At 42.3% G+C, this 14,983-nt stretch overlaps 2 protein-coding genes across 3 annotated transcripts; one reads left to right on the top strand and one right to left on the bottom strand.

Moving 5' to 3' along the window:
* The first annotated feature begins 488 nt into the window (after nt 1–488).
* Nucleotides 489–5,758, top strand: myl6 (myosin, light chain 6, alkali, smooth muscle and non-muscle). The gene is made up of 6 exons (XM_026347545.1): nt 489–667; nt 978–1,005; nt 1,577–1,720; nt 2,461–2,634; nt 2,830–2,907; nt 3,399–5,758. The coding sequence occupies exons 1-6, from the start codon at nt 665–667 to the stop codon at nt 3,425–3,427; spliced, it is 456 nt and encodes a 151-aa protein (XP_026203330.1). The 5' UTR covers nt 489–664; the 3' UTR covers nt 3,428–5,758.
* Nucleotides 3,872–14,983, bottom strand: smarcc2 (SWI/SNF related, matrix associated, actin dependent regulator of chromatin, subfamily c, member 2). Of its 2 annotated transcripts, none has more exons than XM_026347542.1 (26): nt 14,859–14,983; nt 14,137–14,256; nt 13,959–14,044; nt 13,737–13,818; nt 13,151–13,243; nt 12,934–13,003; nt 12,755–12,824; nt 12,496–12,571; nt 10,764–11,008; nt 10,535–10,659; nt 10,380–10,433; nt 10,083–10,120; nt 9,860–9,990; nt 9,625–9,696; nt 9,409–9,522; nt 9,155–9,308; nt 8,951–9,067; nt 8,797–8,859; nt 8,386–8,644; nt 8,038–8,199; nt 7,857–7,918; nt 7,650–7,770; nt 7,396–7,559; nt 7,187–7,321; nt 6,712–7,075; nt 3,872–5,930 (listed from the first exon to the last, which is right to left on the bottom strand). In XM_026347542.1, the coding sequence occupies exons 1-26, from the start codon at nt 14,967–14,969 to the stop codon at nt 5,866–5,868; spliced, it is 3,153 nt and encodes a 1,050-aa protein (XP_026203327.1). In that variant the 5' UTR covers nt 14,970–14,983; the 3' UTR covers nt 3,872–5,865. The 2 variants fall into 2 exon arrangements, with proteins under 2 accessions (XP_026203327.1, XP_026203328.1); XM_026347543.1 differs by having other exon boundaries at nt 13,737–13,812.

Below are 14,983 nucleotides of genomic sequence, written 5' to 3'. Positions count from 1 at the left end.
CTCTTCTGGACCTGTCTCCCTCTCCTGGACCTGTCTCCCTCTGCTGGACCTGTCTCCCTCTGCTGGACCTGTCTCCCTCTTCTGGACCTGTCTCCCTCTCCTGGACCTGTGTCCCTCTCCTGGACCTGTCTCCCTCTTCTGGACCTGTCTCCCTCTCCTGGACCTCTCTCCCTCTCCTGGACCTGTCTCCCTCTCCTGGACCTGTCTCCCTCTCCTGGACCTGTCTCCCTCTCCTGGACCTGTCTCCCTCTGCTGGACCTGTCTCCCTCTCCTGGACCTGTCTCCCTCTGCTGGACCTGTCTCCCTCTCCTGGACCTGTCTCCCTCTCCTGGACCTGTCTCCCTCTCCTGGACCTGTCTCCCTCTCCTGGACCTCTCAGCCTCTCCTGGACCTGTCTCCCTCTGTCTCCCTCTCCTGGACCTGTCTCCCTCTCCTGGACCTCTCAGCCTCTCCTGGACCTGTCTCCCTCTCCTGGACCTGTCTCCCTCTCCTGGACCTGTCTCCCTGCAGGGAGACCAGGAATGCGGCTGTGGAACGGAGGCCTGTGATTGGCTGGGGCGCTGCGTGCCGCGGTGACGTCACCGGGGTGGTGCTGGTTTCTAGCAGCTCATCCAGACACTGAACCTGCATCTCTCGGTATCTAAACACCACAACAACAGCAAACATGGTAAGTAAAGGGAGAATTTCAGATTGTTATATCAGTAGGTATGTTACGGGTGGACTAATAAAGCTCCTAGCAGAGTGTAGATTGTAGATTTTACATCATTAACCTCGTTCCCGTTAAGCTAGCTGTGTGTCCATCCCGGCCTGCGTTCAGGTTAGTTAATCCTTTAGCCGCCGTCTTTTCCTCAACTGAACCGTGGAGTTAATTTAGATTTAGGATTAACTCGACGCTTTTGTACATCGCACTAATATCTGCCCCCTATTGTCTGTCTGCTAACTGTTTAACTCCCCATCTTTAACCCTGTCTCACCCAGTCTGACTTCACAGAAGACCAGATCATGGGTGAGTCAACATATGTTTACGATTTCCCTCTTGTCAAAGCTAAATGTGTTTTTTAATCGCACACTAATCCAGTGTCAATCGTAATGTAAGTTACACATTTGAAGGAGCGGTATGCATTGTGCTCCTGTAGCTGGACATTTGTCTCTGCTCACCTGAGGCTCCCTGCAGGTAAAACAACAATTAACAAACAATAAACAATTAACCTGCAGAAACAAGCTTGTTTGCATGCTGATTTGAAAACATACATTTTAATATGTAATGTCACCTTGTGGACTTTAACATACCACAGGTCTTGTTAGAGTTATGGAAACAATCTATGTTAATATCACAACGCTCTGGAGTGTGAGACACCTACCTACACAGCAGTTTAAGGAACTCGTGCAGCTTTGAGACTTAATTTCCTGTGTGCAATGTGAAAACAATGTATGCTGTAAAGAATTGTGCATGTATTTGCACAATACTGTTCTCTTTGCTGATATGTTTAATTGTTTGTTCGGGGTTAGTAAGAAAAGGATGTATGCACATCACAGTACAACTGTGTCTGAGCTCCATTTTCCTGTCTCCCGACTAGAGTTCAAGGAGGCCTTCCTCTTGTTTGACCGGACAGGCGAGGGGAAGATCACCTACAATCAGTGTGGTGATGTTATGCGGGCCCTTGGACAGAACCCTGTTAATTCTGAAGTCCTCAAAGTCCTGGGAAACCCCAAGTTAGAAGGTAAGCCTCTCTCACACACTAGTCACATGACGACGCCAAATCACTTAACCCTAAACCCTATCCCTTTGGTTAAAAGTCAGGTTGGGTGCTTTGTGTAAATACAGTGATTTCCACTACAACCTCAGAAAATCACTACATAGGCTGATGTTGTTGGTTCATGATCCGTTGTAATACGAGTTAGAAGGAACAGTTATGAGCTTATGGAGCCACCTTCTTGGAATGTAAACAATTCAAGCTCCTGTAAATCCACTGTCCAAACAAGCCCTCCTCTGTTCAGTATCTCAGGGCCTCTGAGACATACAGCTCATGTTCATGTTATTTAGCATGTGTGTTTGAAACTTGGATTAATTCTACGATTAACACGTTAAAGGAGTGAAAATATATTAGGATTTGTGCATAGATATCAGTGCTTATGTTTGGAGGATAAGAATAGAGAGAGGATCTTCCCTGCACCAAGGCTTTTAAGTCTATACTCAGCCTGCATCTTGTTATACTACACTGTTTTATTCATTCATTCTTAACTTGCAGTGAGCAAACTGACAATTAACACTAATGTGACACATACTGTATTAATGATAAGGGGCATGCAGCCTGCTGTTGTGCAAAACTGCATTTCAGCTTTCTTTTTTTGTTTATCCTTGGAATAAATTGCAGCTTTCTGATATCCATACAATACGACCTAACCTCTTCATTGCAGTACTCGACTCTCATGTTTCCATTTGTTATGAATTCATCTGCAGAGATGAGCCACAAGATGCTGGATTTTGAACAGTTCTTACCTATGCTTCAGGCCATTGCTAAGAACAAGGACCAGGCCTCCTTTGAGGATATTGTAGAGGGACTACGTGTCTTTGACAAGGAGGGAAATGGTACAGTGATGGGAGCAGAGCTACGTCATGTCCTCACCACGCTAGGTAAGGGACACAAGGCAGTGTTAGTGCTAATGTAGCTGTCAAAGCTTATCCAAACTGTCCACCTCATGCTCATGCTTGTCAAGTAAAATCCCTTCAGGCTAGTCCTTACAAAGATGGTTTCTAAACAGACCTGCAGCCTCCTGATTGTCTTTACTGTGCCTTTTAAACACTTCATAATTTGTGTTTGTGTTCCAGGTGAAAAAATGACAGAGGAGGAGGTTGAGGCTCTTTTAGCAGGACATGAAGATGCCAACGGCTGCATTAACTATGAAGGTAATACAACACAGTATGTGGAGAGGTGTCATCAGATTCCTAAAAACGAAACAACAAAACGATAACCGTATCAAATACTCTGCAACATGCAACATTAAAATGTGACACTCCTATTGTAGATTTTTAAAACAACAGAGTCATTGGGTTATTGTAGATGCTACCTTAAGAGCACTCCAAAAGCTGCTCCAGTGCACATCAGGTATACATCATTCTCAAAACATTACTGGTGAAACGGACGTGCTTTTACCACATGATTTGGACTCAAACACAGTGACGCAGGTCGGGCACAACATCAGCTTAAAAGATTATGGTGACAGATTCAGTTTTTTGCAGCAGTGTATGGGTGATGACAAGTTGAAGAAGGAACTGAGACTCAGGTAGCTGTCTGTCCTTCGCTGTCGTAGCTCATGATCACTCACTGGCAGATTTAGTATGTTGAGGTTGTTTTAACATGCTTCACACTTATTTCTGATGTTTCTCTCTACTGGCAGAACTCGTCCGGATGGTGATGAGCGGTTAAGGATTTCAGAAACACCCTTCAGCTTTAATTGTATTCCTTAATATTTTTGTATTGCCCTTCCATTCATTTCATCCTACCTCCAACAAGATTGTGTTTTGTTTATTTACATCTTTATTTTATTTCAAAGTGCCTTGTCTACTGTGAAAAAGAAAACCTTTCATCTCATTCACCGAAAATAATTCAGCCCCACAGACTCAATGTGTAATATTCCCATGGTAATTTAACCCTCACCAGTCCACCACTGTCTTATTGTTAATTTTGTTTTTATGCTTATGACATGTTACATGCAGCAGTATTGAATAAAACATTTGGTTTAGCTTAAGTATAAAAGTGGAATTGAGGCTGTGAATCTGTTCTTTGACTTTGATTTGTTTTTTAGTTTTTAGTTTTTTTTATTTGCTATACCAGCGCAAAAATCCGTTGACAAAAGCACAAACCACTCTGCACAGGGACTCCTCCTCACATCTTTATTGTTCCCAACATTTTGTAATTAAAACCTGAATCCTCTGCTGTTTTGCTTTTTTTTTTTTTAATACAAACTGCCAGATTAACTGTCAGCACTAATGTGATGATTTGAGGAAAAATGGATTTCTACTGTATAATAATCAATGTAATTGCTGCTACCGCCAGCATAGTGAAAAACATACAGAAACTAAACAGACACTTATTTCATATCACAAAATCCACACAATGTTGTAAGAACACAGATAAAAGAAGTCCATTTATGCTCACATCTGTGGCGAGGACTTCAATACTGGCTTGACGGACATTAACTGTAAAGTTTCACCATCTGACTGGATTATATTTTATGACACTGACGTGACGTGCCGTGTGCATAACAAAGCATGTTCTTTTTTTTTAATTCTTTAAACTTGGTGATATACAACAAATGGCACTGAAAAGAAAACTGAATGGTAAAATGGGTTACAGATCTTAATGGCATGCGTTCACATACACACGTTCACAGTCACATCTCAAACGGACCTGTCCGAATCATACACATCAGTGGAGAGGGTAAATATAGGCTACAAAGGTAATATAATATACAGTTACAATGTTGACATATCAAAGAAATAAGATGGAAAAATGGACAGTAAAAAATATAAAAATTGATAGGATAAAAAGTGAGGATATTGTTGCAGATATTAAGGACACAATTCTCCATTGTCAGCTGTTTAAGGTGCAAGCGCCCTTGTTTTTTGACAGCATTTACATTTCTATCATCTGTAACTTGAAATGCACCAAGCTGCTAAAAATCATCTTCATTTCCCAACAACGCTCACTGAATAAATGTGAGATAAACACGATTATAAAAAACATTTTGGTTTAGCAATGAACACCATGTCAAATTAGGAAGAAACACATTTATGGTCGCTGATAGAATTATTATTCCCAGCATTTCTTTTTCTATCATTCCTTCTGAACAAAAACTACATTCCTCACCCAACCTGGATGCTTTGAGTTCAACCAGGTTTGTAAAACTGAAGCTCCTCATTGACACATTAGTACAGGCTGTGGAAATGGGACATGATTGAGATCATCTAAAATGATCTTTGTCCAGTATCTCACACTGTCAGCATTAGATACTGTAACAAAAAGATGTTTGTAACAGAAAATCCAGTTTACAGTACATGTTTCTCAAACTTCATCCAAACAAACCTAATGTAATTTCAAACTGGCTTCAGATTTGGACGTGTTTCATTCATTGCATTGAGTTTTCCTATTATGTTTTTCGACATGTGACCTAAAGGTCAGACCCTGTAGAGTGTCGATGTTATGCAAATAAAAAATAGAGGAAATAGTAACATTCCCAATCAAGTTTCTAAAACCTTCAGTATGAAAAAGTACTTAAGACAACAAAATGACACTCTAAGTGCTAAAGTTCAATTTCATGGATGCCTCAAGTCTATTAACGAGACCTAGGGAAACATTAAAAGTGCATTTTTTTTTCTTACATATATTTCAATTAGTACCGAACAGTACAAGGGAGGGAAACTCAGAATGAGGTTTCACAAAGTGTGGTAAAACCGTTGCAGAAAAATAAATGCAACAATTTCCAAAACACTGAAAACATGAGATGAGTCTTTTCTCTTCTTCTTCTTCTTGAGTGCCAGCACGTTGGTAAAACCGCTTTAGGATCTCTGCTACGGCCCAATTGACCGCACAGGATGAATAACTTCTGTTTGAAAACCTATTTTCCTCATCAGCCAATTCAATTGAAAAAGGTTTTTTTTTCTACAAACAGTCAAAGTAGAGCTGGTTTGATTTAAACATTAAAATTTTTTTCTTTCTCAATCAATTGTCCTGTTGGCAAAAAAAAAAAAAAAAAAACGAATGTAAAATGTTTTCCTTCGGTTAATGACGTCTTCATTTCAGATGATACAGGCAGGGTTCAAAGTGGTCAGAGTCATTCGGATTCTCTGGCAATTATTGATCTTTCACTGTGGAGGAGGAACTGGAGCTGAGGGGTGGAGTGCTTCCCCCGAGAGAGGGGCGCTGGGCTCTGTGAGGAGGTAAACAAGGGAAAAGGTGGACAACGTTAAAAGATTTAACAACTTTTCTCCTTGTTTTCAGTGGTCAGGTAGAATTACTGTATTTTGTTTTACATGTGACTAATTCAAGTTCTATCAGGCACAATTTAACATTCATCCAGAAACTTTATTTGACTTGGGCGTAGGCCCCGTCAGTTAGGGATGAAGGGATGAAGCCTACAAATAGAAGCAAGAGAAAAAATCTCTTGGTCCTGGTGGCAGTGAAGCAGCATTAACGCCAAAGACAGCAGAGAGAAACAACATATGTGGTTAAGGTTGTTAAATGTTCTACAGCTAGGGTGATGACTGGGATTCCCATGTGCAGGACCTGGTGTAGTTATTGGATAAACAAAAAAAGAGTGATGAAGAGATGAGCTGGTTGACAGGTGTCTTCCTGCTAAAACTTCTGTTCTTCTGTTAAGTTTGTTCAATTGAGTTATCAAATTATTTTTGGTACTTTCACACCCTTTCAAATTGCCTCCATTTCTTTATTCCTTTCTTTCATGTACTGTGCAAAGATGCAGATTAGAGTATTGAGAAGCTATTAAATTAAAGAAATAATCAAAACCTCACCTTGCTATTTTATTGTCAGTCATGAAATTTGGTGTTTAGTCAGTTGATGACAATGTCATAAAGAAGCATGAAGCATCTGCAGAAATGCCTCACATTGACTATGTTGACTATTCTAATGTGATACAGGAGGAGCTCAAGCACGTCTTTATTAGCATCTGTTAACCTTGTGTCTAAACTCACCATGGAGAACAGGTGTAGTGCTGGAGCTGGAGTGGGCAGCCGTGGTCTGGCCTGGAGGGCAAGGGGGCGAGGTGTGAGTGCCCTGAGGTTGCTGGGGCTCAGGAGCTGGGCCAGCAGCAGCTGGAGGTGCAGGGCTGGGGGCTGGCTGTGGTGCTGGTGTGCTGGGAGCTTGCTGATTTGAAGACAGGCCCTGGGCCGGCGGACCTGGTGCGGCCTGGTTGGAATGAGGGCCCCCGGCCTGGCTGTGCTGCTGGTGCTGAATCTGCTGGAAGTGCTGCTGACGGGCTCTCATCTCAGCGTATTTCAACTGCTCCATGTGGAAAGACTGACGATCAGCCAGCAGCTGCTGCCGCTGGTACTCCAACTACACACACACACAGAAAATGAAAGGCTTTGAGAAAACTACCCACAACTGTAATTGTCCTATAACTAATACTATCTGTCAGCGCTACATCTCCCATAATCCTTCACTCACCGCCTCCCTCTCTCTGTCCATGATAGTTTCCAGTTCTTCAAAGTGTCGCAGTTTAATTTCCAGCTTCTTCATTTGGGTTTCGACCAGCAGCGCCACCAGAGATTTGATCTTTCTCTCTTCCACTGCAGCCAGGTGCTGGAAACAAACAAATGGAGTCAAAGAAAATGTATAAAAAGAAAGCAAGTGATAAAGAACACAACCAGGCTAACCTTAGCTTTGACAGCAGCAGCGGCAAGAGCAGATGCAGCAGCAGTGGCCAGATTTCCTTCTCCAACATCACGCTCCACCTTAGCCTTCCTTTCTCCGTCACTCTCTCCGTCTCTTTGTCCTTCCTCTGTTCCCTCTTTCCCATCCTTCTCCTTCTCAGCATCGCCTGAGAGAAACCAACCATCAAAAGTTAATGTTTGTTTTTAATTATAACAAAACCCTTTTTCCTGTATCTTAGAGATATGCACTTTCATACCCATCTCTGACTCTGCTTTGTCTGCCTCCCTCTCTCCTTCAGTTTCTCTTCCTTTCTCTTCTTCCTTCTTCCCATTTTCTGCCTGCTTCTCCTCTTCCTCAATCGCTCCTTCTTTGCTGTCCTGTGTGGGACGTAAGAGAACAATGAGCTTAGCAATTCATCAGCAGAGCTTCCACAAATAAGAAACTTAACAAACATGCCTCATACCTTGGCTTCTCTCTTCTCTTCAGCGGATTGACTGTCACTCTTACTTTCATCGCTACTTTCATCTAGAGGTTAAGAGAGAAAGACCAGTCAGAATCTTTGATTTACTCTTTCAGTCTCATATTTAACTCTATTGCAACAGTGCATGATTTGTGTATGTTGTACATGTGCATGTGCATCCTACCTGGTCTCTCTCCCTCCTCCAGGCCTGTGCCTGCGATGCCACTCCCCTCCAGGCCATACAGAGGGTCCTGGCGGCCGCTGACTCTTGCAGCCTCTTCCACCCGCCGCACATGAGCCTCGACAAGAGCTGCAGGAACTTCCTCTTTCATACGAGAAAACTCCTCTGAGCAGAGACAGGTAGAAATCATCAAATTTACATACTGTTCTTCACACATTTATATGAAACAACATATTAGCTATGAGCTCCATACTGTGCCATTCCAGGCAGCAGTTTTTTCAGGTAGCTGTAAATGATATGAATGTTTTTGGCCTCTTTATAGTACTAATTTCAAAATAAGTTCCTTCTCACCCAAAGCAGATTTGGCTGCAGCTGAGGCAACACGTGGGTCGACTACAGAGGCGAGGAAGGCCACCGTGCTCATCACAGGGTTTCCTGCTTGGCTGAAAGGTATCGGCTGAAAGGCCAGTGGTCCCATGGATGAGGCACTATCCTCCAAGTAGGGGTCTTCGATGGGCAGTCGCAGGAAATGTAGGATGCACTCATCCTGTGTGCGACTGCCTACATGTTCTGACACCTTGTTCCAGTCATCTTTGTACATTTCCAAACCCTGATGAAAGTGAAGTCTACATTTAGCTCTGCATTTCCATGTTATGTAATTCTGCTTGGTTTCATATGGAGTTTTTTTTTTGTTATTACAACATAACTTGTGTTTATAGCACCACTGTCATTGTCACAGTGTTGTTGTGTTGTTTTTTTTACCTCAAGAAGGAGTAGTGTTTCTTGCTCTGTCCACTCCCTCATAGAGCTTGCTGCACTCTTGCTCTGCGCACAAAAACATTACCAACACATTGTTAATATCATAAGTCCTTGGTGATATGGTAAAGCCAAGCCAGCAATCCACTTGGAGTTGTACCTTTGCAGAACCAGTCTTCTTGCTGTACATGTCAGTCCGCAGGCCAAAGTTTTGCAGATCTGCTGGTTTATCCTTCACTTTATCTGGGAATGTCATCATCTGCTGGCTGGCGGGGGTCTGGAGGTACACAAAAGTAAAACACCCTGTAATCAGCATGTATTTGTCCATTTGTCTCTATGTTTGTATTTTTGAATGTATGTAGACCTGAGACGTCTTGGGCTGCAGGGGGACCAGGCTGGATGGAGTGTCTGCGAGGACATGAAAGTGAGAGGTGGGTGGAGGGCCCATGGGTGTGGGCCGGCTCTCAGAGTCCACCTGGTAGTTGATCAAACCCCACTGTTCCAGGAAGGCATGGACTCTGCAGCACGGTGTAAGCATCATTGAGAACACTTTGCACATACAGACAGTCACAACTCTGTGTTAATTGATTATGTTGCTCACATTCAGACTCCACCTACCTCATGATTGCACACACATCTCCTGCCAGGTTCCTGCGGCAGGCAGTGGAGGTCAGGTACTCCTGGGGATTCAGTCGGTATGTGTCAATCATAAAGTTCCTGTATGCCAGGTAACTGAAAGAAAGAGGTGCATAGAAAACCGAGTTATTATAACTAAGACTTTAAGAAAAATGTTCCTTTTAGCATTATTGTGTTGTATACAGATGAAACACTTACATCTCAGGGGTTTTTGATTTGTTCTTCCCATTGAAAAACTCTGGCAGGGCTCTGCGCTCAATGGCATGAACACTGGAGGGAAAACATTTATTAATCTATGAGGACCCACAGCTGAACTACACCTGGATGACTCATTTGCGACTTTTTGAGTTACTTAAAACATCTTCAGCTGAATTTACTTTGTATGTCTGAATTAAACATTACAGCATCTCTGGATGCTGGAGGAGTTTCACACCTGTTGTAGTCAAACCAGGCAGCGTAGCTTGGTATGATGATGTGGTGCGTTTGCTCAGTCACGTTGTCCTCATGAAGGTCTGAACCTTTCACTGGTTCACCCTTCACACTTGGAGAGCCTTCCTCCTCTTCCTGTTGCAAACACATCCACACACACTCAAGATGACATATGGATTTACCATCTTCACTGTAATATTGTCTTGCACTTGTACAAACTACCTTACCTTGCCGGTAGTTTCCATGGACTCATCCTCTTGTTCATCTGTTAAAATCACAAAAGGGTACATGAAAAGAGAAACACATGGTCAGAAACTTCTATTGAAGAAGAAGAAAGGATGTAATCCATAATAAAGCAGTAATGTGGTGTCTTGTAACCTGATGTTATAAACAGGTCACAGTAGAACAAACTTGCATTTAGCTGTTTTAACACAGTGCAGCACAAAATGGGAACATTTTAAAAAACATTTAAAAGTTGTCTGTAGCTGGTCATGTTGGACGATACACAAAACATTTCTGCCCACCCATATCTGTTCCTCCCTTGACTGGAGTTGAATCCGAGTCCTTCTTGGTGCTATCTGCAAAAGGAACATAACATGTCACCCAGTAGCAGCAAGTAGTCTGAATGATGGAGTTGGTTGAATGGTTATTTTTGTTTGTATTCTGAACAGTTGAGTACTTGTCTTAGCTGAGTTTCCCTCCTCAGATGCTGGAACAGGTGACGCTTCGTCCAAGTCCTTACTGAGATCTTCCTGTTCCTCCTCCCTTTGGCCACGTTTAGACTTAGTGTATGGAGTTGTTGGTCTGTCGGCACACACAAAACTTTACTTCTTGCATCATATCACACACCAAAAGTGAGACATAAATCTTCCATACAGAGGCAGACAAATGTATAGATAGTCACAAACCCTTTCTTGGTGTTCTTCTTCTTGCTCTCCTGAGGTGGAGGGGTGGGAGAGGGTGACGGTGAGCGCTTTCTCTTCTTGGCACTTCCAGGCTTCTTGTCTCTCCGTTCGTCAGGTGTGGTCACCTCATCTGTCAAGGTCTTGGCGGAGATCCTCTTCCTTTTAGGACAGCCTTCTCCTACTTCATAGTCCTCCTCATTCATCCACTCATTGTACTGATCCAGGTCTAAAATCCACTTGGCATGTACCTGTGAATAAACAACACATATTACATACTGAGCACAAAAACTATTTCAGTAGATGTATCATCTGCCTGACTAACATGTCACCAACTCCACAAGACCCCCAATCTTCTCCATCAGAGATACACACAAGCTAGAACTATCTTCATGTTATGAAAATCATCCCTGTAAATGGAGGATTCTATAAATGGACCCTCAACAAACATGATGCTGCTGAGTGGTGCTTATTTTTAACCCAGTACTGGAAATGACCTACAGTTACTTAAAGCCAGTGTTCTAGCTGCACGTACAGTACAGTATGTCCAGGCACATACTGCAAGAAATGTGTTATTTAGGCAAGTTTGAGTTGATTTAGGATTTAATTTCAGATCCGTTTTAAACACAATGACAGATTTCTTGAAAATAACCCAACTCAGCATGTTTGTTATTATTTAATACTGCTCAAAATACTTGCTTTACTGCTGTTACTATCATGTCTGTCTTGATGCCTTGAGCAAGTGACGCTATGAATATACGATAAGGGTTTTTACATTTGTGGTTAGCTCTGTTGCTCCAAGTGAAAATGTGCTACAGCCCTCTACTCGAAAAACTATGTTTTGCACAGAAAAGAAAATATGAAATGAGCAACTAAGGAGCTTTCAGCCAGTGTACACAGTTAATGTGTACTGTGAGTATCCATAGAATGTCATATAAAAAACACTATTTGAATTGAATAAGTGATTCAAAATGTCACATAGCTTAATTAAAGGGATGAAATAAGCAGATACAATATATGTGCATGGTGTATTTAAACAAAGTTACCTATGTTTGAATAAAGAAAACTGTGTAAATTACTGAACTGTGCAGAAAAAAAACAAAAAAACTAAACAATTTAATCAAATTGATCAGAAATACAGTGTAGACATTGTTAATGCTATAAATTATTGTTAACTATATACTATTGTAGCTAAAAATGCCTGTTTTTTCGTGGGATATATACCGAGGCGAACAGATGCCCACCATGGAAACATAGTCCAGTTGTGTTTGCTAATGCAAGTTTAATTCAATTAATCATTAGAAAACAATTTTGCAATTATGTTAGCACAGCTGAAAACATGTATGTTCTCATAAAGAACGCAGAAAGTTCTCAGTGACCCCAAATGTTTTTGTATTGTGCATAGTTAAAATGATGCCAGGCAAATCTTTTCAGCTCTGTGGTTCCACAATGGTGGAACGACCTACCGACCTCTGCACGCTCAGCTGTCTCAATCTCAATTTCCAAAAAACTTGCTGAAAACAGAACTCTTCCAAATCTTTCTTTGTACTTAAAACCTTTAACAAATAATATTTATAAAAATGTTGCAGTTACACCCCATGAAACTGAAATAACTCTTTCTAGAACACTTTACTTTAAAGTTTGTCTCCCTAGAGAGAATAAAAGTACAACACAAGCAACAACAAAACATCTGGATGGGACCAACCTTGTGGACATAATATGACAAAAAATAAAATACCTTCCGGGGTTTCTCCGGTGTGGGAGGATCCTCCACAGCAGCCTCAATCTCACTGGCTGGGATCCAGGTGTCATAACTAAATAGTGACAGAGTGACAAGTTCAAGAAATTAAGTCCTCACAAGAAAATAGGATGATACTGTTACAGTTTCCCTAAGTTGCCTTCACAATAACACGAGGCAACAGTTTTCAATGTGTAAAATTCAATTATGTGTAAAAAGTGATGTGTGTTCATATCTTTCTACTGAAGCATCAACAAACCTATCAGGAAAATATCCCCAGTGGAGCAGCACTTGTTTATCTCTCTTCATCACAGGACGCACCCACTCCTCTGGACCAAAAAGGGAAATTTATTCATATTAGACCACTCAGTTCAGGCCAATGCAGGAGACATTGTAATAAATACAGCATGTTGTGTTTAAATGAAATGGACACTTCACCTTCCTCCAAACTTGTAGGAATAGGCACAACAACATGGGAGCTGGAGGCCTTGTCCTCAGTCACCGAGCCCTGCAACAAAGCCCAGACATACATGCTATGAAAAGAAAATGTTTGCTTCGCTGGGGACAACACAAGGGAACAAAGGTTGTGTTGAGAGTATCACTTGCGTCTGTAATAAAGACACCACTTTAAACACAACACATCACACATCCACACCTGATGTCTTTTGATGATGTCTTTCAGTTTTCCGAGCAGTTTTGGTTCTATGTCTGGGCTCAGGTAGATGACAGGTCTTGTCAGGCAGTTGTTCTGAAAAGAAGAAACGGAGCAAATGTGTGAATCTACTAAACGAAGACATTCACAACCATTCAATTCAAATATAAAGGAAAGTATATATAAATACAGATATTCTATTTCAGTCCGAAAACTGTGCTATGTGCTGTAGAGAGCTTCAAATGAAGAGGGCTGGAGGATCTTGTAGCATAGCTGTGGGACTGATTAAGTAGGATTACTGGTCAAGTCACATGACTTCATTATTTCTTTCAGTAAGATTCTCAGACGCTTCACAAATATGATGTAACCACAGGAGACATGTAATCTCTCAAACAGACATTTAGCTCTGGTGCCTGCAGCAGGACAAAAATAACATTCCGGATGGAGCTCATTTTAAATCCCTAAAAACAATATTACTCCAGTTAAAAGAAATATAAACACAGCACCTACTTGTGTAACAAATGTAGAACACGATCTATAGTTACATAATTAACATGTGAAACAACCACTTGTAATTAAGAGCACTCACCTGCACTAAGGACTTCTCAATCGTCATGAACATCTCTACATTTCGGTCCATCCTCGACGGATTCTGGAAGTCAAACCTGCGCCTACCAGGAAATTAGACTGGAGTTACACACGAAACGGCAACATAGCCAAAATACAACTTCACATTTAAAGAACACAATTTGGTTTTGTTATTATTTTTCTGTTTAACAAACATTTTAACTAGGTAGAAAGAAAGTCTTACCAGCCTTGGTCACTCTTGAACTTGTAGGCAGCAGCCAGGATGTGGCAGAGAGCCCCCCCTGACTTGAAGTCCAGGAAACACTTCATCTACAAACACAAAACACAGTTGCTTAGTGTCTCTTTGGAGAGAAGTGATGTGTGAGGGACCGAACAAATAAAGAAGGATAAAGACAACACACTGGCAGTTTGGTGAGTGGAGGGTTGCTGACATGTCGACCAAACACCTCCTCCTGGAACTGGAGCAACTGGACCACCAGGCTGGACAGGGACTTGTTGGTGGGGGGCTCGGCCTGGATGTACTGAAAACAACACAGACTGGGAGTCAGAGGCTGATCCGCAGAGGAGACAACACACGAAACGTAAAGAGAGGAAACCGCTAAATGAGCGTTGATAAAACGAGCCATAACCTCACATCTGACCAGGGGAGGGATTCATACATGTCGACTAATTCAACTTCAGTGTTTTTTTTAAATGACTGTGCGTTTTGTTCAACATGAGCACGCCGCTGAGTGTGACTCAAATCGGGCCGCCGCTTCAATCAAAGCGGCGCCGCCGAGAGCCAACATCTGAATCTGCTGCATTACCGTTAGCCGCTCCGCTAACGAGCTAGCTAGCTGGCGGACCTGGTGAAGTCGAGCCTTTGACCAAAAAGTCGCCCGCACAGGTCAGACTGTGTGTGGATTGGCTTTCCATCTGGCTACAACATCGCACAGAGATGCCGCCATTCGCGGCCGCATCTGGCGCAGCTGTCGGCTCAGCATCCTTTTGTATCCCGGCTCCCGTGAGTCAAACAGCTGGACTTCACCCTCCCTCCTCTCTTTGTCACTGCCTCTGCCCAGAAGGCGAGAGCCCGCATGTACCAGGACGAAACGTGGATGCTTACAAAACGTGCGCTCAGTACCTTTTTGTAATTCTTTCCCAGCCAGACGCGGACATTATCAAACTGAGAAACGGTATCAGACGCTTCGAAATATTTTACATTCGGGCCGCCGTCTTTCTTCCGCACCGCCATCTTTGCCTGCAGAC

This window comes from Anabas testudineus, chromosome 5 (assembly GCF_900324465.2).
Source record: "Anabas testudineus chromosome 5, fAnaTes1.2, whole genome shotgun sequence".
NCBI lineage: Eukaryota > Metazoa > Chordata > Actinopteri > Anabantiformes > Anabantidae > Anabas > Anabas testudineus.
This window is presented reverse-complemented; position numbering and strand designations above follow the sequence as displayed.

Bases quoted from the DNA above. Each gene is read 5' to 3' on its own strand.
- myl6 (XM_026347545.1), top strand. The intron at 1,006-1,576 runs GTGAGTCAACAT...TCTCCCGACTAG, and splicing joins CACAGAAGACCAGATCATGG to AGTTCAAGGAGGCCTTCCTC. The intron at 2,635-2,829 runs GTAAGGGACACA...TTTGTGTTCCAG, and splicing joins TCATGTCCTCACCACGCTAG to GTGAAAAAATGACAGAGGAG.
- smarcc2 (XM_026347542.1), bottom strand. From the start codon at position 14,969: ATGGCGGTGCGGAAGAAAGACGGCGGCCCGAATGTAAAATATTTCGAA. The intron at 10,660-10,763 runs GTTTGTGACTAT...GTGTGCCGACAG, and splicing joins AAGAAGAACACCAAGAAAGG to ACCAACAACTCCATACACTA. The intron at 8,200-8,385 runs GTGAGAAGGAAC...GTCTCTGCTCAG, and splicing joins TGCAGCCAAATCTGCTTTGG to AGGAGTTTTCTCGTATGAAA.